Below are 26496 nucleotides of genomic sequence, written 5' to 3' on the forward strand. Positions count from 1 at the left end.
TTAGCCAGTGATAAACTTGAAGAAAGAAATCCATTGTTACAGTCTGATTTTACAGCTTATGGAAGCAAAGTAAGAGAATGCACCTTCAACACTTATTTATATGTATATAAATATAGAAATGGAAAAGAGTGAAAACTAAAAAATGATCCCCACGCCAGTTAGTAAAGCATTTGGTAGTTTTGGCACTTTAGACACCTCCAAACTCGTTTCCATTTAGAAATATACTTTCATGTGGGGCGCCGGTTTGGCTCACTGGGATGGGGAGGCGGCCAGCCGGCATGGGTTTTTGTTCCGGCCCAATCTCTACTTTCCTGTCACTCTTCACTGCATATATTGAGGAAAAGGAAGTCTTTAAAAAAGAAATTACTTTGATGTGGGAAGAGGACTTTGGAGCACTAAACTACAGTCCAGTTGTTTCTCTCTTTGGTTTAGGGCTGGCTTGATATCACCTGTGAGACCGTTGTAGTGCCTGTCCCTCTCCTCCCACTGACAGCAGTCTCAATACAAATTCCTGAACTGACACTTTCCCTTCAGTCAGCGCTGTTGCTTGAGCACCTTTTGCTGCACTTCCTTTGCAGCCTTCATCAGCATGCTTTGATAAAGCACTCAGAAGAGCCAGCCTCCTCAGCAGCGACCTTCTGACATCGTCTTCCATGTGAATCTGGTGCTCAGTGTAATTTGACTCAAACTGAAAATGAAATATTGATGTATTAACCTTTTGAGTTGAAGAACCCCTTAGTGTGGGTGTCCTGGGCTGGCACAGTCAGCATTAACCTGACACGTTTACAGTTTTATGTTGAATATAGAATGTTTAAAGGCTTCCCTGTTAAATTCATTTGCAAACCCCCCCACCTTTTCCCACAATATGCTAATTTATAGAGATGCAGTAGTAAGTACTCCTCTGCCTTGTAGTAATCAGAGCTGTGCTGCTGCGTTTAGTCGGCACCCACGCTGTTGCATTTTTAAGCCTCTCAGCTCGTTTTTCAAAGACAAAGCAGCAGCTCGTAGAGTCGGTGTGCTCCAGCTGAAAGAACACATGCAAGTCGCGTCTGTCAAACTTTAATAGAAAAGTATTATACCTGTATATACACTACAATATTATTCAATCACTTGTGAGTGGGGCTGATGTTTTCTTGGTCTGGCAGTCATCTGAGGGACTCTCTCAGCTGCTCATATATCCTCTGGTCCTACACACACACACACACACACACACACACACACACACACACACACACACAGTCAGTGCACGTTTGTGGTTTTCACACAGAAACAAAAGTTGAACAGCTCGTCTCTGTTTCTCTGTCACTCACTCAGTCCACACTTATTTTAAACAGTTACCTGAGTAATGATCACACTGACATTCAGTTTGTAGGTTAGTACTGCAGTTTTTTGTCATGCAGCGTTCAGTGTGACGAGTCAGACCGGTTCAGGTAGGTTGCAGGACTGTGACTGAGGCCAGTTCAGTCTGCTGTGACAAACACTTCTTATCAGCAGCATGTGGAATGCTGCCAGAGTTGTAATGAGCCAATCCAGTACATGAGTTATGAGGAGACAGAGGAGCGATAGCAGTCAACTATGAGGTGTGATAAGACTGGCAGCTGCCTCTCCCTGACCTGCTTTTTTTACACACACATTTTATTTCTATCTATACACACACACACACACACACACACACACAGGCAAATTTCATATAAATAAAAATCACAGGCCACATGGTGTTGTTGATATGTATTGACTTTAAACCTAATCACTTAAAAAAACATATATATCATGGTATGTTAACCTTTTTTCACCACTGTACTTGCAGGACACGTCTGAGAATTTGGATCCATCTAGATCCTGATTGAAAATACGTTCCCAAAATGTGAGCCATGCTTTATTACCTTTGTGGACACAGACGGTCGGACCTTCCCGAAGGCATCCTCAAAGTTGTGCTTGCTCACTCTGATGTCAGCAGCAGAGCCAGACGAATGTGTGTGGCCTGTGTGGAGCATAGAGGCGAACAGAATGGACATGCATGAGTGTAATTAGCTAGTTTCACTGCAACTGTGAATCGTGTTTTACTTTTTGATAGCACAACAATCGTTAGCTGTACTAAAGAGGAAACGGAAATCAATACAAAGAAGAGGAAACACAGGTGCTATGATTGTTTCTTCTTTAAGTTTATAAATCACTAAAAATAATCTTCAGTGAAAACCCACGTAGGTCTCGGTTGCACCTCGTAGGCCAGCTTATTGTTGTTATTTGAGTTGGAATATGGACCATATGAAAGTTTGATATACTGTATACAGTGTTCTCTTGTATATGTTATTGTAGGGTCAATATTAAAGCGCTTTGAGGCGACTGTTGCTGTGATTTGGTGTAATATTAACAAAACTGAACTGAATTAAACTGAGTCCATGCACTAACTAGACCGTAACGTGGTAAAGTGAAGTGAAACCATGGGAATGTGTTTGGTGACTACCTGCAGACCCACAGGAGGACTACAGCTCCACTTGCAAAAGCTAAACACTGTGCAGGCATGCAGAGGACGAGTTAAGTTACCAGGAGATGCAGCCGAGGAAGGCTGGGACTTCAGGTAGGTCCTCAGGGCATTAAGAGACGCCTCCCTCACCAATGCAGTCAGGTCAGCTCCACTACGTCAAAAAACACACACACACACACACACACACACACACACCTTTAGTGTGGATCAGATTTCACTCTTTTCAGTGCTGTTTATGTGTCAGTGCAGTTTGAACACTGCAAGCTAGAACAGAAGGCTTTGCAGCCACACTGCTGCTCCACAGCTCAAACCTACCTGAAGCCATCGCAGCGCTTATCTAGTGCAATCTCTTCAAGGCTGACATCCTGCTCCAGCTGAGGTCTGGTCCCCCCCTAAACATGGAGCAGTGAAGTTGATCAACAGCTTTTCTATGATGTCCTTAATCAGCAGTATGTGGCTGGATATTTTCAGTGTCAGCTAGATTTTAAAATACAGTCATCAGTGCACCAACATAACTGTTTAATGTTTTTGTTTCCCCTTTGTTCTCTATTTGATAGTACACAATATATAACGCACACTTTTTCATTTCATCTGAATAGAAAGAGTCCATTTCCTACTTTAGTGATTGTATGCAGGATGGTATGGCGGTCTGCTGGCGGTGGCAGACCCACATACAAGGTTTTATCCAGACGGCCTGGTCTCAGTACAGCAGGGTCGATGATATCTGGTGATAAAACAGAACATTGTAACAGTAAAAACCTGCCATTTCAAATCATTTAAAGAAGAATGTGCTCAAAGTATTATTTTTAACCTAAATCCGCTTCCTGTTCCATGCATCTAATTTCCCAAATTCTAGAGACACTTTAACTTTGTCATCAGTAAATGTCCTCAGCAAAGCCCATTTTCAGTCTGCAGTTACTCCAAGGACTCCAGCTACACTATATGAGCAAAAGTCCTCGGCCACACCTGTTACTCTTTGGATTTAGTAGTTTTCAGTCTCATTACCATTGTGTAGAGTGCAGTCATGCAGCTGCCTTTACAAGCCTTTGTGAAAGAATGGGTTATTCTCAATGAAATAAGGTGGTACTGTAATACTGTAAGATTTCCTCTTTCCTCGATATTCCACATTCAGCTGATATCTAGTGGAAGCAACAGCATTGCTTAAACATACTGAAAAACAGAAGCAACTCAAAGCGGTGGACATGTACGGCGGCGCACAGCGCTCTGCCGAGCTCCTGAGCTCCTTTAGTTTAAACATCAACACACAAACAGTGAACCAGGAGCTTCATAGCCTGGGTTTCCATGGCCAAGCAGCTCCTTTAGGCGTGGTGTTATGGTAGTACGTCTCCATACCTGGTCTGTTAGTGGCAGCCATGATGAAGACCTGCCGTCGACTCTCCAAGCCGTCCATCTCTGTAAGCAGCTGGTTGACGACCCGCACACTGGCTCCTGACTGAACACAAACAAAGACAGTTCACGCCTGCTGTGGGGGGGTGGTTGGTGTATTACCCAGCGGTTGGCTTTTTTCGATTTTCTCCCCCTTTTTCTTCCTGCCTCTCAGTTATGTTACACATGCACATGTGAATAATAACAGAAATTCATAGATAAATACATAAAAGGAAAGATGAGCCTACGGAGGTATTAAAAACTAAGTGCTTGTCCTGGTTGGTGCAGCCTTTGATACTGTCAACCACGGTATGTTACTACAGAGAGACACACTGGCTGTTAAAGGAAATGGCCTGCATTGGTTTGAATAACATCTATCTGACAGATATGTAAACCACGACAAAGTTAAGAAAAAAAGTCATGGAGTTCCACAGGGCTTTGTGTGCCTAATGGGAACATACAGTTAGCAGTTTAAATCAAATCACACTTTCCTGACATGCCAACATTATGATCTTACCTCGTGGCCTGAGCGGCGTGGACACAGTGCGTCGATCTCGTCAAAGAAGATCACACAAGGAGCAGAGTTGCGTCCTCTTTGGAAGACCTGTCTGACAGCCCGCTCACTCTCTCCCACATACTGCAAACACAGAGCACAAGTCAGTTCTGAGGCCGACACAGACAGATTGTTACTGTGATCATAACTTCTTTACTTTTATTCAGCGCACTTATAAAGAAATCAACAGAAATGAGGAAAAGGTCATGAAAGAGAATCCAGATATGCAGATAATATGCAGGCGTGTGCGGCTGCTGGTTCAGGACAAACCCTCATGTTTCTTGGCTCTGCTAGGATTCTCCAAAACAATGCAGCTATGCACAGGCTGAGCCCAGCACAGCAGCATGCTCTCCAGCTCAGTGACTTACCATGTTGAGCAGCTCTGGTCCTTTGACAGAGATGAAGTTGAGGCCTGACTCGTTGGCTACGGCCTGTCAGGAAAGAGAATAGAAGCATTCAGTGAGGCACGCTGAGAAAATGAGCAGCATGACAGAGCCAAGTTAGCCATAGGCCTTATGCTAAGTTAAGTGTGTTTGTCCAGTCTCCACAGAGACGTGTGACTGACACTGATCGCTGACAGTGATCCTACTTCATCCTCAGAAAGAGACCGAATGTCCTGATTTACATCATATTAAAGTTACATATAAAACAAATAAATGAGAATCGATTTGGTTTGAACATGTTTAAAATTCATCACTCAGATTTTCATAACTATGCTGTGCTATGAAAACAGATGATGCTCATGTATGTGTTGGTGGGCGGGAGAACCTTGGCCAGCAGGGTTTTTCCACATCCTGGAGGTCCAGCCAGCAGCACCCCAGACGGAGCGCTCAGCCCCAGAGCTCTGAACTGCTCTGGAGAACGCACTGGAGCCTGCAGGACACACACACGGCTGTGTTATCTGTGCTAACACTGATCAGAAAAGAGTGAGGCTGAACCAGCTCAAACACCAAACACAGGCAGCCATCGAGCAACTCGGAGACGTGTGAAAGAACAGAGGAAAGTAGTATAATAAAAGACAATAAAATAAAAGGGTCATGGCTTATTCTGAAATTAAAAATGCTAAGAATCCATGTGTTTACCAGTATAGCCATGGTGAGCTCCTCTCGGACATCCTGCAGCGCTCCCACATCTTCCCAGGTGACATCAGGCACTGTGGCAAATCCTTCCCTCTTAGCTGAGGGCTGCACACTAGCCAGAGAGAGCTGGAAATCTGACATGAGAATGGACAAGCCAGCCAGCTTCTCCTCTGATAGGGTCTCTGTGCTCTTCAGCAGGTACAGCACGCTCCACAGCTCCCCCTGCTGGACGCAGCACATAACACGTCAGGGCAACGCAGAGGCAGGAAATCCCGTTGAGTCGTTTTGCATTCAAATGCAGCACAACAGAGTGAGTGTGGCATCTCCATAAAAACATGAAACAGAAACAGGGCAGCGACACATGCTGTGGTTGAAGCAGCACCAACATATTTAGTGAAGATAAGCCTGCCACACTGAAGGTGTGTCTGCTATGTGATATGAGCCATATAGCTGTGTACACCACTCGCCTCAGTTTGGCTCTAATCTATGTCAAGTTCAAACTTCTTAAGTGAGTATTTCTGTAAAACATGCAAAGATCTGTGTTCATGCTCTGAGAACAGCAGTTCTGTTAGCCCGAGTCATCTAAACATGAGCAGTAATGACAGGTTTAACAGCACCTGCAGGCATCTCTCACTCTGATCTCATATACTAACACTGATAAGAGCTTATAAGAAAAACAAATAAGCAACAAGTCTGTAGTCCTCATTATTTAAGAACGATCATCGTACTGAGTAACGTTTGAGACCGTCCTGGAGCTCCTCGTACCTGCTGATGATTCTGTCCCAGCTCCTCCTGAGGGACGGGGTTGGCGTCGGTCGCTTGTTGTTGTTCTGACGTGACGTCTGTCAAAGTTAACGGTTCTTTAGCAGACGTCTGGCTTTGGCTGTGTGGAGGCCCCCTCGTTTCCAGCAGCACCCTGTTTACAGCACTCATGGCAGCTTCGCGGCACAAAGCCATGAGGTCAGCACCCACGTAGCCTGGGGTGAGTCGGGCCAGCTGCTGGTAATCAAAGTCCTCTAGCAGCTTCAGCTTTCGACATAACGTCCTCAAGATCCTGGGAGAGTAACAAACACGTTGCATGTTCAGACTGTCTAATCGTGAGCCGAGAGACTGCTGTGGTAAATAGCCAAAACCCAAAAGTGTCAACAATCCCTGCTCCACAAACAGGCACGGTTCTGATCGTCCACCTGCCCAACACTTTGCTTTAGGTCTCAGCATCCTCTGAGCATCTCACCGCCATCTGTCATGGATATGTTATTCAAATCACGACCCTTTCCTTCAGTATCACCTCATCTTCCTTCTGACATTTGAATAAACACTCCTCTTCACCTCCTGAGCTGCCACAGAACTGGAGTTCGTGGTGTGATTCAGTTCTGCTCTGCTTTCCACAGATGTCGCACGTATGCTTCCCTGTTTTTTCAGGAAGATACAGGTCAGCATACGCAGCGTGCTTATTAAGGAAACCTCGCTTCACATTCCTGCTGTTGTTAGCTAATATCAGCCACAGATCAGGCTGCCTGTGATGTGTTCACATCGCTGTTAAATCCCTGACACTGCCTCTGTCACGTCTATTTTCTTTTACTTGGAACCCAAAAGTGACCCTACTGTTTCCCAATAACGGAGAGAACCTCGAGTAGGGAAGGTGTTGTTCCTTTAATTTGTCACCCATTCCCGCCCCTGATGGCCTTTGGCTACCAGTCAAGAAAGTACAAAAGGTAAACTTGAAATGTTGACACGAAGCACAACTAAAATACGAATTTGTCCGTCTAGTTGTGTGTAGCTGACCTGAGACGTGCCGCTTCATCTGGGATACCCATGCAGATCTCTCTGTCGAAGCGGCCGGCTCTGCGGAGGGCGGGGTCCAGGGAGTCTGGTCTGTTGGTGGCACCGATGACCAGGAGCTGAGCCGGAACTGCCAGACTATTCAGATCTGTCAGGCGGAATGCAAAAAAACGTGACGGCGCTGACGAAACCCGAGGTGTGGTGTTAATGAACACGAGCGTTCCGGTGCGACGAGCCTGATAAGTGCTTATGTTTGTGAGTCTGCTTGTATTTCCACAAGAGAATTACATGTCATACCATCCATGCAGGTTAGCAGCTGGGCTACAATCCTCCTCTCCATATCTTTAGAGGCCACCTCTCTTTTAGGGGTGATGGCATCTATCTCATCTATGAAGAGGATACACGGAGCTGAACTCTGCAAGGGAAGAAGAGAAATTACATTCGCTTTATATTGTTACAGTCACGCCATGTCTCGTGCTTATTCATGCACCGACTTGATCTCTATACATGTTTTTAACTGTAACCACATTCAAAGAGGGCTTTCTCTGACACCATAACAAGTCTTAACCTGTGAGCCTGCAGCTCCATCAAACCAGCAACTAAACTTAGAGCGCTGCTGCAGCTTTGAGGATCAGTTGCGTTTGACTACCTGCCTGTCAATCACCAGCACACTGCTAAAATAACGTGCGGGCTCAGGAGCGAGCCGGACACTTCTGGAACGATTGGAAGTAAAAGTGGAAAAAAAGCAGTATTAACCACAGCGAGGTCAAACAGCTCCCTGAGCTTCTGTTCAGACTCCCCGGACACTCCAGACACCAGCTCTGGAGCAGAAACCTTCAACATGGGCAGGTGCATCTCCTGAAACACACAATCACAGCTTATATAAGTACACAACACCTTCATGGACGTCACCCATACTCAGACCATGTTAGAGAAGTAGCAGCACTTTGTTGCCAAAACTGTTATGAAACCAGGCTGAAAGGATGCCGAGGTGCATCTCTCTATATATGAATTGTCCAGCACTCACCCCAGCCACAGCCTGGGCCAGCAGGGTCTTTCCACAACCAGGTGGTCCATGCAGCAGAAAGCCCCTCGGAGGAACCATTCCCAGCTGCTGGTACACCTCTGGGTGTCGCATGTGTATGAGCAGCTTACACACTTCCTGCAGCAATGTTTTTATAAAAATGAGTGAAAACCAGCTGGACAATTTCATGTGCAGTCAACACATTCTTCATTTAAGCCGTGCTGTGCAGGATTTGGATTACTTACAGCAATGCACTTTAATCAAAGAAGCTAATGCAGCTACAGACAAGGCAGCAAGGACGATGGTACTAACCACTAATGTCTCTTCATTTCCTCCAACATCTTCAAACTTCAAAGTGGGGTAGTGCAGCTCGGGCGACTTTGCTAAAGAATCATTCATAGAGAAAATGACTGCAAAGAAACAGACGCTGACAACCACTGCAGTGAAGTGTGGTAACTTATAATAACAGACTTATTGTAACTGAAGTGAAACACATGCCTTATTTATATAATTATAAATAAGGGGTCAAAAAATGTTTGCATACAAGTTTTTCCGCAAGGCTGAAAATGTTGTGGGGGGTGGAGCTGAACCCTTTTAAAGTGGAGCCAGATCGTCTGAGACGCACCTTAGCTCCCACCCACTGCACGAGGTGCATGCTCAGTGAGGCACGGAGATTACCCATAATGCATCTCTGAACAACACAGCAAATTATTCCTGCCTGTGGATGTCTCTTTACAATCGCTCCATCTAATGCACAGTAAACACTGCAGTAGCTGTATAACCACACTGACAAACTACACAAAGCGGTACCTTTCTTGTTTAGCGTGTGTGTCTCAGTAGTTTCAGGACTTCTTTCAGCAGTCTTTCTCCTTTTTTTTGACTTCTTGTGAGACCTGTCCCCCTCCAGAATGGACACGTCAGTCTGTTTGTGACAGACGAGGAGGCCATGTAACGTGGACATAGGACATAAATACTGATCAAAATACCGTCTCTTTTTGCATATCTGTCACAGTTACATGTTTCATGTCCTTCATCTATTAATGGGGAAAAAGCTAGCCAAATCTACCGTGGCCTGTGTGAAGAAGTAATTGCCCCCCTCATGAATTACTGCGTCCAACCACAGTTCAGCTTCGCCACACACAGGCTTACTGTCAGACATGCTCAAGAAATCAGCTACATGTTAGGTGATTTCTTATCAAGTCGTTTATTTGAGAAAATGAAGTAAACTAAAAGAGCTAAAAAAAGAAACACGTCATTATGATCTAAAGAACCTGCTGGAAAACAAAACACTGCCATGGCTGGAAAGGATGGATACAGAGCCATTTCTAAGGCTGGGACTCCAGAAAACCATGAAACAAGGGGAAGAAAACAGTGGCGAGCTGAAGGTGAAAACCATCGCTGACCAAAAACAACACAAAGACTGGAAGCTTGAGTCACGTTACATATGAGAGCAAACTAACACAGCATTTCATACCAGCAGTCAGACACAGTGGTGGTGTGATGGGCTTTAACAATGGACATAGTCCATAAATTTGTCTCTCTACCAGAAAATCTTGAAGGAGAATGTCAGGCCATCAGTTTATGACCTGGCAAGAGCACTCAGGTTACGCAGCAGGAAAATAACTCAACACACAGCATCAAGTGCACCTCTGAATGGCTCAAAGAAGCAACGAACAAAGTCGGGCCTAAATCTGATTGAGATGCTTTGGCATGGAAAGTGCTCCAGTGTGGCTGAACTTGGGTCAAAGTGGGTCAAAGCTTCACCACAGAGATGTGAAAGACTCACTGCCAGTGCTTGATGGCAGTTCTTGCAGCCAAGGGTGGAACAACCAGCTGTTAGTTTTAGGGGCAATTACTTTCCCACACATGGCCAGGTAGGTCTGGATAACGTCTTTCCCTCAATGGATGAAACAAACATTTAAAATGTGTAACTCAGGTTATCTTTGATATTAACATTTATTTGGTGATTGAAACCTTTAAGTGTGACAAATATGTAAACAACCGAGGGAAGGTTAGTGATTCTGGCTGCTCCCAGTCTGTAAGTCTCCTTGGGTTCGACACTAGAGCCAAATTGCTCTCAGATGGAGTATGAATATGTGACTATGATATCATGTATGTATTTATCCATTTCCATATCCAAACGGTCTTCACTCCTGTGGAAACCTGTTGCTTCGTCCTTGGACCTCAGACACTATTATTTCATTTTTCCCTTGTTTCTTGCCTTAGATGTGAAGGCTTCTCTCTGACAACATCGCCACTGCTTTCTCCGCTTCACTTGGAGGTAAACGCGTTTCCTTCAAGAGGAAAACTGGAGCGGGCAGTATGGAGATGGTGCCCCGCGAACTGCATGAGATTGTTTAGGACTAATGGCCTTGTGCAATTCTGATTTACTCACTTACACATGATGGTGAGAACAAAATAGGCCAGAATCCACGTTTCATAAATGCAGCAGTGATTTTGCATGCAAACTCATTTTTTGCGCAGGGTAAGAACAATTCCACGTGAATGTGAGTAAATCAGGCCCAATGTCCTTTGGGCAGAGGACAACAAGGAGCGGCAAACACAGCATATCAGCACAGAGCACCATGGCAGAGCTGCCACACCTTGATAAATGGTATCTAAGTAATACTTTTTTACTCCATTTGAGAACTCAAAGCACTTTCTAGTATGATCCTCATTCACATACTTTTTCTATACTTAAGCACTTCAATATAACATTCACATTTCAGTGAATGCACTGGTGCAACTGAGAATTCAGTGAGGACCAAGAATACTTCCAGACTGGGGAGCCGGGGATGATCCCAGTCGGAGCTGGACCTCAGCCTGATTGAAATGCTGTGGCGGGACCTTAAGAGAAATGTGCATAAATGATAGTTTGCTGCCTGCAAACCTCCATGGACCGGGGGTGGCTGTGGCAGAGGTTAGTGATGGCTGTGGTAGAGCAGATCAGCTACTGATTGGAAGGTTGGTGGTTCGATTCCTGGCTTCCCCAGTCTGCATGCCAAATACCCTTGGGCAAGATATTAACCCCAAATTGCTCTCCGATGCGTTCATCGGAGTGTGAATGTGTGTGAATGTTTATTAGTTGCACTTGTGTTTAGAAGTGCTTGAATGGGTGAATGTGGCATGTTGTATAGAGCGCTTTGAGTACTCCGGGAGAGTAAAGCGCTATATAAGAATCAGGCCATTTACCATTTACCGTGGTTCAAAATTCCTCCACAGTGATGTGAGGGACTGAAACTGACAGAGACTGAAATCATGGAGAGAAACCTGACAGGGTCTTTTTAGCACGACCAGCACTTTTTCTTATTGAAGCCAAACAACTTGCAATACTGACTGTGATGCAATTCCAAGCACCAAAGAGCACAACCAGATCACATCTTAATGATTATCACACGACGCTTACTGTGGTTCATCTGTGCAGACGTGTTACAGTTACATACATTTACTGGTTGTTTGGTCGGGTCGTCGTCACAAAGGTCGATGACGGTGCTGCTCTTCTCGGGAGCTCTATCAATAAACCAGCCTCCTTTGGAGACCAGGGTCACTGAAGTTGAAGGCGGAGGAGTGGCTGTGCTGCGGGGACTGCTGGTAGCAGCGTTCCCTTTCCGGTACAGAGACGATAGAGAGCTGTTCATTTGGTTTGTGGGCTGTGACAGGGAGAAAAAGGTCATTAGAAAATTAGTGCTAAACCACACACACACACACACACACACACACACACACACACACACACACACACACACACACACACACACACACACACACACACACACACACACACACACACACTGCCCCAAGAAGTCGATTCTGTTCATCTGGATGTTTTCAGTGGGAGAAACGTTTCGTCACTCATCAGGTGACGTCTTCAGTCTCAGCTGACTGCAGGTTTCCAACCTTATAAACAGCACATTCACACGGTGACTAACAATGGGCTGTGAGCTCAGTTTCTTGTACATCATGACCACTGACCAAAGACCATCGAACTATTGTTTCCTCTGCCTTCATAATGACATCTCAATAAAATCCAGGGTGTTCTGGATGTGGTGTTCAGAGCTGCAGCAGGTTGAGGATCGAAGCCAGAAACTTTAAGATGTTATAGGTGACAGTTACAGACAGTCGGTCTTAAAGGTGCACCCTGTTAATGTGTCTTTGGTAAACCGTACAGCCTTGGTGCAGCTTCCACTGGATAAAGCTTTTGGTATGAGGTCCGGTCAACAGTATCGTCTTGTTCTAACTGCTTCAGTCTATCACCCTCTTCCTGTAACCACTTCCTGGGTCTTCTTTCAGGGGCTCATAAGTATTTCTCATGATAGTCTTTCTGGTTGGTGCACCTACGCTTGACAGGATGGATGATAATGTTGTTGTCATTACTAAGTGATGTGAGTGCCTTCCTTTCCTCCATGCAGATGTTGGATGCTGGGCGCTTTGCATTGCTGAGACAAGTTGAAGCTTTTGTCCGCAGTCGCTCTGCTTTGCCTCGGCGTCACAACAAAGTTCTCGCAGCTTTTGCGAGGATGTTTTTCTCCACTTTTTGGTACTCTCATCGAGAAGATCTCTGTCGGATCTCTTTTAATTTTAGCATGTCAAATCTGTCTCACCCGTTCACTGAGCAGCTGGTTCTGTGCGTTCTGGAGCATTTTTGTTGCTGGGAAGCCTTAAATGAAGATTGCATTTGCAGACTTTTAGGAGTAATCCTGCTTTGTCTGCATCTGAATCTCAGGTGCAGCCATCAAGCGTGCGGTTTGCTCGTGCACATGTACTAGCTTTAGGCAGTCCTTGCTAAAGTCGGTTAAAATTCTGTTCAGAGAAAAGAATCAACTTTTTGGGATTTCCTTACCTGGATGACTGAGCATGCATCCACACACACACACACACACACACACACACATCACTAATTAGTGCTTACAATGTTCTCATTACTGTCAGAAGCCTCCTCTGAGCTGCTGCTACCACTCTCGTCACTGTAAACACAGATTTATAGCACATCAATTACACATTTAAAGAGCAGAAGGACAGCAGAGAACACCGACAAGCAGAGGGCCTCACCCAGTGTCACGGTGGCTGTGCTTGGCTCTCTTAGCCAGGTGTTTGCTCTCCAGGTCGTTCAGCCCAGAATCCTTAATGACTGCTTCGTACACTAGAAAAGCCATACATGTCAAACAGAGTGCACAATCATTAGGCTGTAACAGACACACACCAGCTGGAGAGGTCATCTGGGCTTTTGTCATATCGCTGCACGACAAGACTTCCTGTGATGGAAAACCTGAATGATCCTGCCTGTTTTTCATTAAAAAGGTTTAACATGATCATCCTTAACCAGCCTACTGCTGCAGTGGAATAATTCATCCTTCTTGTTCAATATCAATCAAGATGTGTCCAAACAGGCAGAATCACACAGACCGTGCTGCTGCAGCTGCGTCTCTCCTACCTTTCTCTACCTGGATCCTGAACGCTGTCTTGTTTCTTCTGCCATAGTCCATCCTAAAGACACAATAAATTCATATCACCAGGACCAAAGCAGTGGAAGCACTGAGCACTGATTTTCATGATCTGAGTCACCTAAGGCCGACACCGATTCAGATTTATGTGCATTTTCAATTCTATCCCAGCCGTCCTTCACCTCATGCATGTAAAAAGTAAAGGGAAAGGAAATGTAATTAAAAAGTGGTGAAGCTAATTAATATAACTGACTACCAGACACAGGAAAGAAAACTGATTCACGCTTTCTGTGACAATAAACAATGGACTAATCAGATGTTTCTTCACTGATTTTCTCAACCCAAAGACGGAGTTTCCAGAGTCTTTGTACACCTTGTTCTGCTCTCCTCAGTGAGCTCAGTGATGTGAAAGAGGAGGTACAACCCCTTTCAGTAGTAAGGTTTTCAGGGCATGATAAAAAAAACAGTCTGGTCTTTACCAAGTCTGAAAATGAAATAAAGAACCACATGTCATATTTTCTTTTTAACAAAAATGAAGCCCAATGCAGATGCAGCGAATAGGAAAAAAGCACGCCCTAACACTCTGACAGGAACGAGGAAGGTCAGCAGCAGCCAGGTGCTGATGAGCTGATCAGTGTGAACACAGCTATAACAACACAGCAGCTTGTTGCTCCGCAGCACTCAGGTGTGTGTTCACACAATGCCAAGGTGGAAGGACATCAGCAATGCTCTTACTGCTGCTGCCCATCAGTCTGACACAGGTTACAGGGTCATTTCAAACACATGCCTGCAAACCTCAGAGAACAGAACTTCATCCACAATGATGACAGAATGATGGAGAACACCTTTACTTTAGCTTATTGCTGCTGAAGGAACTCCAACAAGCTCCTTATGAGTACTGACCCCACTTTAAGACCCACTAAGGAGCAGATTTGTCAAACTGACAAGTCCAATGACTGTATGTGTCACTGTTATCATTGTCTGTGAAAATGTGCTCATAAATTTCAGATATTAGCCAACCTCACAGATGCAGGTCTGCAGTGTGATGCATTAAAACCATGTCAGTCACTCAAGCATTAAAAATAGAGTTGATTTAACACAGACAAAGAAGAGTCAACATGCAGGGGCAGAGAGCTCTCTGTTTTACACCACCACATATCTCAGCGTGTGGCGCTTCACTGGAACCAGCCGTGCAAATCTCAGCTTTGTGGAACAAGCTCGAGTGTTTTATTTGAGCCAGGACAGATGACTTGCCTGTACAGTTTCTGAAGGTCCAGGGCCATGGCTGACAGATCCACATATTCACTGCTGCTGGAGCCCAGATACTGAAAACAGAGTTTAACATTAATGTAACCAAAGTGGTGGACACAAGGAAAATCCCGAGGAAACATCATGAAATACACTCGCTGGCATTATATTTATGGCACATCAATAGTTTTGACACCTCGATGATGGCCACACAGTGTGAAGCAGTGCCAGGGTCATCTCTCACACACACGCACACACACAGCAGATGCTCAAAGAACTTATGCAACACAAATGATGACATCATTGATTAGTGGCTTGGTTTCAGTAATATGTAATCTGATTACTTTGTACTGGTCTTGGTCACACTGGTGACTGAGGAGAGACATACCTGCTCAACTCTTTGTCTGAGGCGACCGTCCTGCCACCCGCCGCCGTGGCCCTTCATGTCTGTGCCTTCTCTGCGCCTGCTGCAGGACACACCCTCAGCTTTAGTAACCATGGTAACCACGGTGTCATTTTACACTCACCTTTGGGGTTTTACAACAGAAAAACACTGCGTCCAGCTTTCTGTGACAACTTACAACCACTTTGTCCCCACAGCGCCTTTACTAGCCTCGTATTAAATTATGATACAACACATTTATACCTAACTTCATCAAAGTCTTCATCAACGCACCTTATTGTTTTTCCAGAAACGCAACCAACAAAAGTGACACACTCACAGAGACAAACCCGTTCAGCTCCTCACTGCACCACTAATAACACCAGTGTTATTATCTGTTTATTCATTCATTGGGTTTTGTTAGGAGCATCATTTCTCGAATTTCTTTATTTTGACAATTTTCTACACAGTTTACAGCTGAAATCAGATTTTTCATTAGGCAGTAAACAAAAGCGTGAGCGCGTGTTAGCTCTGGGACAGACTGTGACCTGGCTGTTATTGTTTCTTTCCTTCACCATCTTCAAGCATGTCCCGATGCTCGACAGGAAATCCCAGAAAGTGACTTCTGTTCATCTGCAAGTGCCGTTTTCAGAGGGAGAAACGTTTCATCTCATCTCTGATTTCTTCAGCACATCCAGATGATCAGAATCGACTCTGTGACAGCGAAATTCATCCGGCAGGGACGACTATAAAGACGGCTATAAAACAAGAGCTGTGAGTGTGGGCACTGCTGTACGTCCACTCGTGTTTTTAAGCACCAACGTATGATAGAGGCACAGACTCAAGTGTAGCGGACCAAACAAAAGTCCCGTGGGCTAAACGGCTCCTGCAAAAACGTGACTCACGATCAAAGTAGTGGAGGGCGCTCCTGTTCACGGGGTGTGCTTTAAAGAGTGGATGTCCGGCTTATATCAGCTGGACGGCATTAAAACACAACTCCGTCACCACGCGGTTTCTCACGCGTGGCTTTTACAGGCACGGGGAAACAGCCTTACCACCAACACCAGCACGACACAGCACGATCCCGGAAACGAAAATGATCACATCCGGGTGATTATTTTCAAAATAAAACACAGCCTTTCTTGAGATTTGGGGAACGTCAAACACACCGGTACGTTTTCCGATGTAGTTTGAAAAGCTCGAAATATGAATTTGTCATAAAGAAAATGAGTTGAACGTTACTTCAGCACTCCCGACACTGAACGAGTCCTTGTATTAGTGAGAAACAGCAGTCCAAACCGCGTGGTTCCTGGCTCCGGGGAAGCTGTAGTGTGAGACAGTAGTCGGCGGGCACGGTGGCTCCCAGTCTGCCGCTCTGTGCCGTACACGGCGTGAGGAGGAGCCGCTGTCGCTTTCACTTCCTCGTCGTGCTGTCGGACTGCCACACTTCCTCGTTAGTCCGAGGTGGTGGAGCTCGTCGCTGTGGCGGTCATGAAGGACGGTACCGGAGCAGGAGAGCCGGCTCCTTCCCGCGGGGACGTGTACGCGGACTATGTCAAGTGTTACCTGGAGGAGCGGGCAGAGGTCGGGCCGTGCCGCGACCCCCAGCTGCTGAAGAAGGCGGCTCAGTATCTACTGAGCGAGGCGCAGATCGGCGGGACTTTCACAGTGTTCCCTTTTTACCAGGCTGTGACTGAGCGCTGTGAGGCTCAGAGCGACTTCAGGAAACACCTGTCCGCCTTCATCAGAGCCTCAGAAGTGCTGGAAACTCTGTGCGTCAACCTGTTCCTACAGCCATGGAAGAAGGAAATCAGGACACTAAAGGTCAGAAGACGCGCCGCGTTTCCCGCACAGCGGCTCTGTATAGGAGTACACTTGATACTCGTTTGACATGTTACACTGTGACTGCAGATGTCATTCAGCTGAACCACACCGTGTCACAACATCTGCTTGTGTAGCAGTGAGTGGACACATAACAGCCCGGTGACGCGTATCTTTTTTCTGCTCACAGCTGTGTCAGGCCAAACGGAAGTGACCCTGAGTACTCACTGAGCCTGTGTACTAACAGATGAACTGTGTTTGTGTTTTCCGCATCTCTTTCAGACATTTACAGGTCCATTTGTTTACTGTCTTGAGCCAGTTTTCAGCAATTCCACCATACAGTCTGTCCTGGCCTCCATTGGTTATGTGCCTCATACAGACCCCAAACAATGGTAAGAACCAGAGCAAGGGTGACAGCACCAACTGTAGACATTAATCCACAAGGAATGGCCGCAGCTTTGCACAGCTCTTTGTCAGGACAAACGTAGACTCTTTAGGGTGGCTGTGGCTCAGGAGGTAGAGCGGGTTAAATGGACAAGATCCCAAAGCGATGTGTGTGTGTGTGTGTGTGTGAATATTACACTGGTGCTCAGGTCTGAATGTGTGACCGAGTGAGGCTTGTAGTAGAGAGCAGTTTGAGTGCTCAGAATAGAAAAGTCCAGTTCATTTACCATTTTAATTCCACACGTCGACACGTAACAAGCCGACACCTGGTGACACAACGTGTATACAAAGCATTCCAAAAATTCCCCCAAGAATGTTTTCATGTCTTATCCTTAAAGTGTCAAGACACTCAGCTTGTTCATATATCACATGTGTCACCTCTCAGAATAAATGACTCCAAAACACAGCAGGCAGGTGGAGACAGTGTGATTTTTTTTTTTAAATATATTTTTATATGACAGCTGGGATAGGCTCCAGCGCGGAAGCGAATGGATGGATATTTTTTTATATATATATTGTATTTTATTAACTTCCAGCACACACCTTGGTCAGCCGAGGTTCTTTGACTTGACTTTCATAGGATCACTTTTCTTACAAAGGTTCCTGAGACCAAGTAAAAGCCCGAGTTCAGATTTTACACACTATCTGTACCTAAGTGCTTTCTATCTAAGATTTGCACTATGATGGATGCATCAGAGCCCAACCTGCAGTATCTTGCCCAAGAATAATTGGCATGCAGACGGGGATCAACCTTCCGATTAGCAGACTCTACCCGCAGAGCTGCAGCCACCCCAGTCGTCTGTGGTTCTGCTCTCCTCATCACTTTGTCTCTGTTCTGTTTGATGCATTTCAGTGAGTACAGGCTCAGTGAGGATGTTAATGCAGACAAAGCCATGCTCGTTGGTTTTGAGCTGCTCTTGGCCAGAGTGGAATGTAACCACTTCCTGGAACTTCAGGAGGATCAACTGAGACCACAGGTATGACCATGTTTCATGTTAGTAATAGTCTCATCAGTTACGTTACAGTATATCACATCAATTGTTTTTTGTCTTTTTAAGCCACTGCGGTAAGTTAGTAGGGCTGAGCAGCTGTACTCAGCTTGTAGAGTAGATAATCTAACAATCAGGGGCTCCATCCCTGTCTCCTCCAGTCCACCTGCTGAAACATCCTTGGGCAAGATACTGAAGTTCAAGTTGTGCACAGACTCACAGAGACTATAATAAATCCCTGATGTGAGCGCTGTCTCTGCGCTTACACTGATGGCTGATTGATTATAAAAGCACTTGTTAAAAAGAAAAATAACTAACATCTAACTAAGATTTCAACATTTGTAAACACATAAATTCTGTGAACAGGGGTCAGCTGGTTCAGCTGTAGCAGGAAGGCGGAGTCAGGGAGAAACTCCTAATTTGTTAAAGAAAACCTGCCAGCCAGCAGGTTTAGTACCACAGTAACTGATGCAGAGTTGAGCTTAACTCTTTGTCTCTTCCTCATCTCACAGTTAACAAACTGAAACCTGGTTCCTGGATCAGAGCCCTGCTCCTCTGATCATTTCCCATAAATTATCCCCCTTTTTTAATTTCCTCCCTTTTTGGAAGCTGTGAGTTTAGATTAAACGGTGGAACCTTGGTGCCGTGGCATATTCAGTGTGTCACCATGAAATACTAAATGACTGTAACTTTTCATGGTTGCTCAGCTTTGGCACATTTCCATCCTAATATTCAGCAGTGTGAGGAGGAAGTGTCATGTTTTATACTTTGCTCTGAATAAAGTCATGAATCCCAGAATAACAACTGTTGAAAATGGCTCCATGCTGCCAAATACAACCCAATTTTGAAAAGGTTGTGTAGCTGTGTAGAGTATAGATGAAACCAGAATCCAGTGATTTGCAAACCTCATAAACCCAGATTTTATTAATAATAGAACATAGAAACATATCAAGAGAAAATATGAGCCCATTCTGAATTGAATGAGTTTCCCACAGTGCAGAATTCCCCAATGTTGCTGCCTTGCTGCATCTGACCCCTGCCCACGTTAAACATTTCAGGATCTCCTCCTGGGAATTAATACAGAATTCCTACACTAAGTGGCTTTAAAAGAAATGTAAGCAAAGAAATAATGTAGAGACAAAACCAGAGAAAGGAAAAACAAAGTATACAAAAAATACATTAACTTTTATTGTTGTTATTATTATTGTTGAAGCATTATTCAATTCAGTTAAATCAGATTTTTAATCAAACACAGCAGCAAAGTGCTTTGTGCTGTGAGGTAAAGAGCACGCAATAAATACGAGAGGGGGGCAGAATAGAAATCAGTAGTGCATCATGGGAAATCCCTCAGCAGCCTCAGCACAGATCAGGCTGCAGCCTGACACAGGGGTGGCTGTTGGGAGAGGATGTACAGGTGACACAGACGCCAGGTCAGAGGTCACGCTAGATGGGTTTGGTTTGACCGCCACGTGACGGTGATTGTCTTACTTTACAGGAGTGGCTCGATGTTCTTCAGAGACGAGAGCGAGCTGTGAAACTGACTGAATGCACGCAAAACAAGACGGCAACGGAACAAACAGAGGACGAGGAGGAAAAGAAGACGGAGGAGGATAAAAAAGAGGTAGCTGCTGCTTCCTGAAACTAAACCTGAAGCTTTTCCCAGAGCCTGACAAAGTGCTTTAAAGAGACCGACTGAAGACACACGATACTGTGTGCATTCATTAAAACAAGTCCCAACAGTTCAAAATAAGCAACAGTGACTGACGAAGCTTAATAACTAAACTACATTAGAATCAGCTCAGTTTCCTGTTTATGAATGAAGCTTGCTGAGGGTGCCAGGTGTTACTGTTTGTGCTGGGACACATTCATGCACCAGCACATCACAGCCTGAAGCCAAGCATTTAAATAAGTAGTGTCAGGCATTCTTCAGCCGAGGCAGGGTCTCAGTATTAGGCTTTTCCCAGCGTTCAGCACACGCACCGACCCTTCTCTGGTGGTTTTCATGATACTGGCAAGTAAAAATAGCCGAATGTGTGTCTGACAAACATTAACTGGAGCTAAAGTTGAGTTTGTTGCTTCCACCTGTTTGACTTTATTGAATATCTGCAGCTCCACAGGATCGAAGTGTGGAAAGGCTGCTTGTAATGGCAGCGACTTCAATAGCTATTCCTTCTTGCCAACAGAAAGGCCATCTTCAGGAGCTGATGGTAAATCACAGTCTGCCTGTCTCAGGCTGAGGCAGCGTCCTGTGTGTAACATGCTAAATCCACGCAGTTACACACAGCCATCCTCAGGTCGAGCTCTAAGCGCCATCGCGTTTCTACATTTTGTGTTTTTCTGCTCAACTTCAGCAGCACTGTAGTCGTGTGTCAGTGTTCATGCTGTGGACACTTTAGACTAGAAACCACACCCAGCTATCCCCCCACACAGGACTACACCTGCATCACAGTACTGGCACATTTCAAACCACAAACACGTACCGCACACAGCTCTGAACCAGGAGCCTTTAGTTGTGACACCACTGTGCTCCCATGTCTGCTGCCCCTTCAGCCCTCTTATTAAACCTGACCTTACTCTGGAAACCCTCTGGCAGTACAATGTGGTGTTCCAGCACGGCAAGGCAACTCGGATAGTTCCTTTAAAGACTCGTTCTTTAGCCTGAGATAAAACTGAATCTGTTTTCATCAGTAAACTCAGCAGCATTATTTGTGTTACATGAATACAACATGTAGAAGCTGGAACACAGCTGGGAAACAGCTGGACTGATGTCTAACACATGAAGAAAGAACACTGGACCACCATACTGCTGTGGTATGTAGAGCAATAGGTTTAGAGGCCCCTACAAATACCATAGTTTTCAGACCAGAAGGTGCATCGATTATAAGGCACGCTGCCGATGAACGGGTCTGTTTTCATACATAAGGCGCATTAAGCGAAACAAAATCAGAGAAGTCAAACATTACTCAACTCATTCTTCTTGCTTCCTCCACGTCTGTACCATTGATTCATTAATGCTGTATTCTATCACAGCTGCTCTGTTCCCATGTTGTTGCAGTATATGAATGACTAACCTCGTATTGTGGATGGATGATCTCAGCTGTTCTCCTGACTGAAGTTTGGTCCGTTTACAGCATCCTGCTATGCGATTGCATTTGTCTCTAACCATCAGGAACCCTCACGTTAACTTTTATCGAGTGGACAAGTGTTAGCCTTCATCCTCCAGCTTCACTGTGTTTATGCTAACATAGCTGTGTCGCTAGCGATCCCATAGCACATCATTATATACCAGCTAGCCCAACTTCAGTCAGGGGCGTAATTTCCAGGGGGGTTATGACCCCCCCCCCCCCCAATAATCAGACCCAACCAATATAACCCCCTAATAAAATTATGAATTATCTTGCATAAATAGGCTGTTGATTTTCTTTACTCATTTCAGGTATTACCAGCAAAATAGTTGCATGTTTAATCATCTGGGACAACTCTGTTAAATGTAATAAATCCTGTTTTCATGGATGCCTGGATGTTAAACTTAATTGTTACACCTGGTAAAGCAGCAACGCTGATTGTTTTATTAAAGGTGAAAGAATTCAGACAGTTTTCAATGCTCAGTGATGCCACAGTGTTCGTTTGACTTTGGGACCTGAAGCGGACGGAGTTTAGGACGCAGATTACTCCGCAAGGCTCCTGACCAGTGTTGGTCAAGTTACTTGAAAAAAGTAATCAGTAACTAATTACTGATTACTTCCCCAAAAAAGTAATCCCGTTACTTTTCTGATTACTTATTTTCAAAAGTAATTAATTACTTAGTTACTTAGTTACTTTTTAAAAACATGATTTACAACCTGAATAGGTGATAAAGTGATAGATCTTTCAGCCCAGTTCTACTTTTTCTGCATAATCCATCATATAAATGTAATCAAATGGAAAAGTCTCTTTTTAAGACTTTAAATTAGTTTTAATCTTTTAACTTTATGCATCAAGCAAAAATTTAATTATCTGCAACATTCTCTGACTGGAAGAAATTTGTTTAACATTTAAACCTATTTTCTGCACATTCCAGCACATAAAATAATTTTTATTTTTGTGTTTACACTCAGTCTTTCAAATAGATGCAAGTAAAACACAGCAGAAAATAAATAAAGTCAGAGACTAGCGGTCCTGTTGCTCTATTTTCACCTGTAAAGCAGGAGTGGGGCAGGCGGAGGTTTACCCTGGTGCAGGTGTGCAGCGGTCAGTGGAAGAATCCGCGAGTTTCTCTGTGAGTTTCCCATTACGTCGTAGCTACTCGGTGCTTGCTCAGAAGTTTAGGGTTTTTTTGCTGTAAAGAGAAGTTTTCTTCCCACACACAGCGGACACTAATGTTTTTGTCACTTTTTATGGAATCAAACTCAAAGTAAGGTCAGTACTTCCACGCTTTAAACGCTGCACGCTCATACTCTCTCCGCACTCGATATATGATCCATTGTTGATCTGCACACAGCTGTTGTCACGAACGTCGCACTCGCTTACGTCACTGTCATGAGACATTCTCGCAAAAAAATCACGGTTTTAGTAACGCAGTAACGCAGCGTGCTTACGGGAAAGTAACGGTAATCTAATTACCAGTTTTGCAATAGTAATCCCTTACTTTACTCGTTACCTGAAAAAAGTAATCAGATTACAGTAACTGCCCATCTCTGCTCCTGCCTACGATGCCGTAATGCTGCGACAGTCCATCAAGCGGCTTCGTAGCTTAGCAAAGTTGACTAAAACATTTTTGACAGATTTCTGAGCGCTGTGCACGTAAATCGGTTCGAGGTCAGTAAGCACAACCAGAAGTCATACATAAGGCCGATGTTGATTTTTGAGAAAATTAAAGGATTTTAAGTGCGCCTTATAGTGCGGAAAATACTGTAAGCCTAAAATAAGGAAGCCTGTATGTAAGATATTTCAGTGGCATGAACAAATTTTTTCTTTTAAAATGCCAATCACATGTTATATTAAAAAAACAGACGCTTTTTAAAATAATGTGATATCTATATCAACTAAGCTTTTAGCTATCAACCGTGTTGAATACGTGAAGGGGGAGCCTTTAACCCAGATAAGAAAGCAGCGTGTAGTGATGAGGAAGAAACAGACCCTGGGAAAAGGCAGGAAAAACAAAAAAGACAACCGTAAGATCGATGGTTTAAGTCCGCTTTCATATTTTTGGAAAATGGACAGATGCACTGGGCCATCTGCAGTGAAGAGAGGAGTGAGCATCTCAGACACAAGCAGCACAGCGAATGTGTGGGAATGAAAGCACAAAGTGCTTGTTGTTTAAACTGCTTTGAGTGCTCCGGTAGAGCAGGAAGGCGTTTACCAGTCCATTTAGCTGAAGCTCCTCGGCCCTGAAGGCAGACTGTTGAGGTGCTTCAGACATCTTGCTGACAGTCAGAAGAGCATAAACTAAAGTGTTGTGAACGTTAAGAGGCCAGCCTGTGAGCTAAATGTTATTTATACTGTAAGGTAAAACCCTACAATAATACAATACTAAATCACGTGTTCTGTTTGCCAGGTACTGTACTTGGACACCAGGCTTGTAACAACCCCCCAGCCTAAGCCTCAGCATTACCACCTCTGCAGTGTAGACCCGTCTATTATGGAGATGCAGAGGACCTACCCTGACCTGGCCATCAGGGGCCGGCCCCTGCTTCCAGACAAGCCCCACAAAGTCTGCAGCAGCACTAAAGCTGTGAGTGTCGCTGACCTGCCCAAGACAGACTGCACCGAGAATCCCTGCACTGCTGTTGCACCTGTGCTCATTACCAACGACGACGGCAAAGCTCAGCAAAGTTTGGACGGCAGTCGGAGAGGCAGGAACAGTGGAGGGGCAAGCGCTCCCGGGGACACCGGCAGCGACACCCACAGAAGCGGAGTGGATGATGAGCTCAGTGGCCCCAAGGCCATTTCCCTCCACATCACACTCAGAGCAGGAGCCACAGCACAGCCTCCAACACAGCACGACACTGGTAACACACACTCACACACACTCAGAACACAACAAAATTTGTCATTTGCTCCAAGGGTTCCCTAACAGCCTCCAGCATTTAACTGACACACGCTGATTTTCACAGGGACACAAGACGAGAGTCCGGTCAAGTCAGAGCTTTCCTCTCTCAGCTCCGTGGATGAGGAGGAGCAGGAGCTGAGAGGGTTGGTGGAGCGGATGGGACAAGTGCGCCTGCAGGAAAATGAACATGAGACAACAAGAAAAGAGGGGGACAACACAAACAAAGACAGGAGGAAACAAATAAGAAAAGCAAACACGGAAACAAAAAAGAGAAGCCTCAGGAAGCCAGTGGTGGGAAAAGCTTCAGCGCTGAGTCATGACGACGGCACACACACGAGACCGCAACAGTGTGACGCGACAGTGACGAACGAGCAGCCCGCCGAGTGTCAGCCCTCGCCTCCAGCCGACAGCACAGCAGACACCCAGAGGCAGCGGGAAGGAGATCCAGGCGGTTCTGGAGGCGAGGACGCTGGCCCAGCAGAGGAGGAGCAGGTGGCACAGAGCTTTGTTATAGTGGAACAATGCAGAGACTGAAGAGCAGGTGGAAACAAGCTGCAGAAGATCTCTGAGCCAAGGTGTAAGTGTGCTGTGGGAGTGTGAATTTTCTTCCTTCTCTCACTTTGACCCTGTTCTGCTGTCCAGCTGCGGAGCGCCACACAGATCCACAGTCACGTTCATTTGTCAAAATGACGCTTTCATAGTTTCAGTGTATTTGGGCAGCTTTATGCTGGATGCCCTTCCTGACACAACCTCCAAGGCAGTTTTGTCTTCAGCTGGAATTGAACCTGCAACATTTTGATTTGCAAGGGAATGTGTTAACCGCTAAATCATCGGAGGCACTCTGACAAGCAAAACGTGCGTTACTGCTTGGTGGTTGAGCTAATTAACCAGTATGTTGTGCTATTTACAGCACCCTCGTAATTTGACCCCTCCTCACGAACGACAGCGTTCTGCTCCGAAAGAGTTTCCAACGATGGAAGTATGTTTACAATGATCAAAGATCTTCTTTCGTGCAAATGAAGCACAGATAGTCTTATCATCATTTTTTTATAAAATGTTCAATTGTGATTGTTGTGCCTAAATGACCAAAATCAAAGCTGTATACCTTTGGTATATTAGTAAAGCCATATAATGTAATGTAAACTTCTTGAATGCATCAATAAATAATCATGTTTTATTTAAAATAAATGAATAAATTAAAAGAAAATGAAGAGCGCTCATCAGTGGGACCCATTTTCGGCTCTGGTTGTAACCAGCTGTGCAGCATTTCCTGTATATTTATTTGTGCTGTTGTTTGTGAAAGCAGACTCATTCACTGCTGTCAGACTAATCCAGAGCTAGATGCATTGCATGTAGATGCTATATGTGTGTGAAGGTCCTCAGTCAGTCACAGCATCAGTGCAGCGAGGAATGCCCAGACCTCTACATCGGAGAGACCAAACGGCCACTTCACAAGCAACACAGAAGAGCCACCTCCACAGGACAAGACTCAGCAGTCCATCTGCATCTAAAGGTCAAAGGTCACTCTTTCGAGGATGCCAATGTTCACATTTTGGACAGAGAGGACAGATGGTTTGAAAGAGGAGTGAAAGAAGCATCTATGTCCTCTGTGAGCGACCATCTTTGAACAGAGGCGGGGTTTACGACACCAACTGTCTGCCATCTATAATCCAGATCCTTCCCAGACGCCTTAACGCCCACTCACATCCTGGGCCCTCTGACCTCAGGAAATCACATGATCGGGTGGGGCCAGGTTTCACAATGAGCTCACCTGAAACTCCGGCTGATTGGGACCCACACCCACTTTCACACCTTGGCTTGTGTGATTAGA

At 45.1% G+C, this 26496-nt stretch overlaps 2 protein-coding genes across 6 annotated transcripts; one reads left to right on the forward strand and one right to left on the reverse strand.

Moving 5' to 3' along the window:
- Nucleotides 1-1043: 1043 nt before the first annotated feature.
- Nucleotides 1044-16711, reverse strand: nvl (nuclear VCP like). 5 transcript variants are annotated; one of them, XM_084949167.1, is made up of 24 exons: nt 16623-16711; nt 15387-15465; nt 15005-15075; nt 13741-13793; nt 13359-13449; nt 13219-13273; nt 11753-11959; nt 9120-9231; nt 8622-8692; nt 8313-8447; nt 8042-8143; nt 7583-7700; nt 7289-7433; nt 6269-6557; nt 5507-5728; nt 5193-5297; nt 4793-4855; nt 4389-4508; nt 3839-3938; nt 3103-3209; nt 2801-2877; nt 2545-2636; nt 1884-1981; nt 1044-1187 (listed from the first exon to the last, which is right to left on the reverse strand). In XM_084949167.1, the coding sequence occupies exons 2-24, from the start codon at nt 15441-15443 to the stop codon at nt 1146-1148; spliced, it is 2532 nt and encodes an 843-aa protein (XP_084805293.1). In that variant the 5' UTR covers nt 15444-15465; nt 16623-16711; the 3' UTR covers nt 1044-1145. The 5 variants fall into 5 exon arrangements, with proteins under 5 accessions (XP_084805293.1, XP_084805292.1, XP_084805291.1 ...); XM_084949166.1 differs by lacking the exon at nt 16623-16711 and adding an exon at nt 16286-16522 and having other exon boundaries at nt 15387-15462; XM_084949165.1 differs by lacking the exon at nt 16623-16711 and adding an exon at nt 16286-16522.
- A 160-nt stretch (nt 16712-16871) lies between these two features.
- Nucleotides 16872-25883, forward strand: LOC146374437 (uncharacterized). Its single transcript, XM_084949168.1, has 6 exons — nt 16872-17204; nt 17484-17593; nt 18499-18622; nt 20130-20255; nt 24171-24624; nt 24730-25883. The coding sequence occupies exons 1-6, from the start codon at nt 16872-16874 to the stop codon at nt 25197-25199; spliced, it is 1617 nt and encodes a 538-aa protein (XP_084805294.1). The 3' UTR covers nt 25200-25883.
- The last annotated feature ends 613 nt before the right edge of the window (nt 25884-26496 follow it).

Source organism: Perissodus microlepis, chromosome 13, assembly GCF_051167445.1.
Source record: "Perissodus microlepis isolate ML-2025 ecotype Zambia chromosome 13, ASM5116744v1, whole genome shotgun sequence".
NCBI lineage: Eukaryota > Metazoa > Chordata > Actinopteri > Cichliformes > Cichlidae > Perissodus > Perissodus microlepis.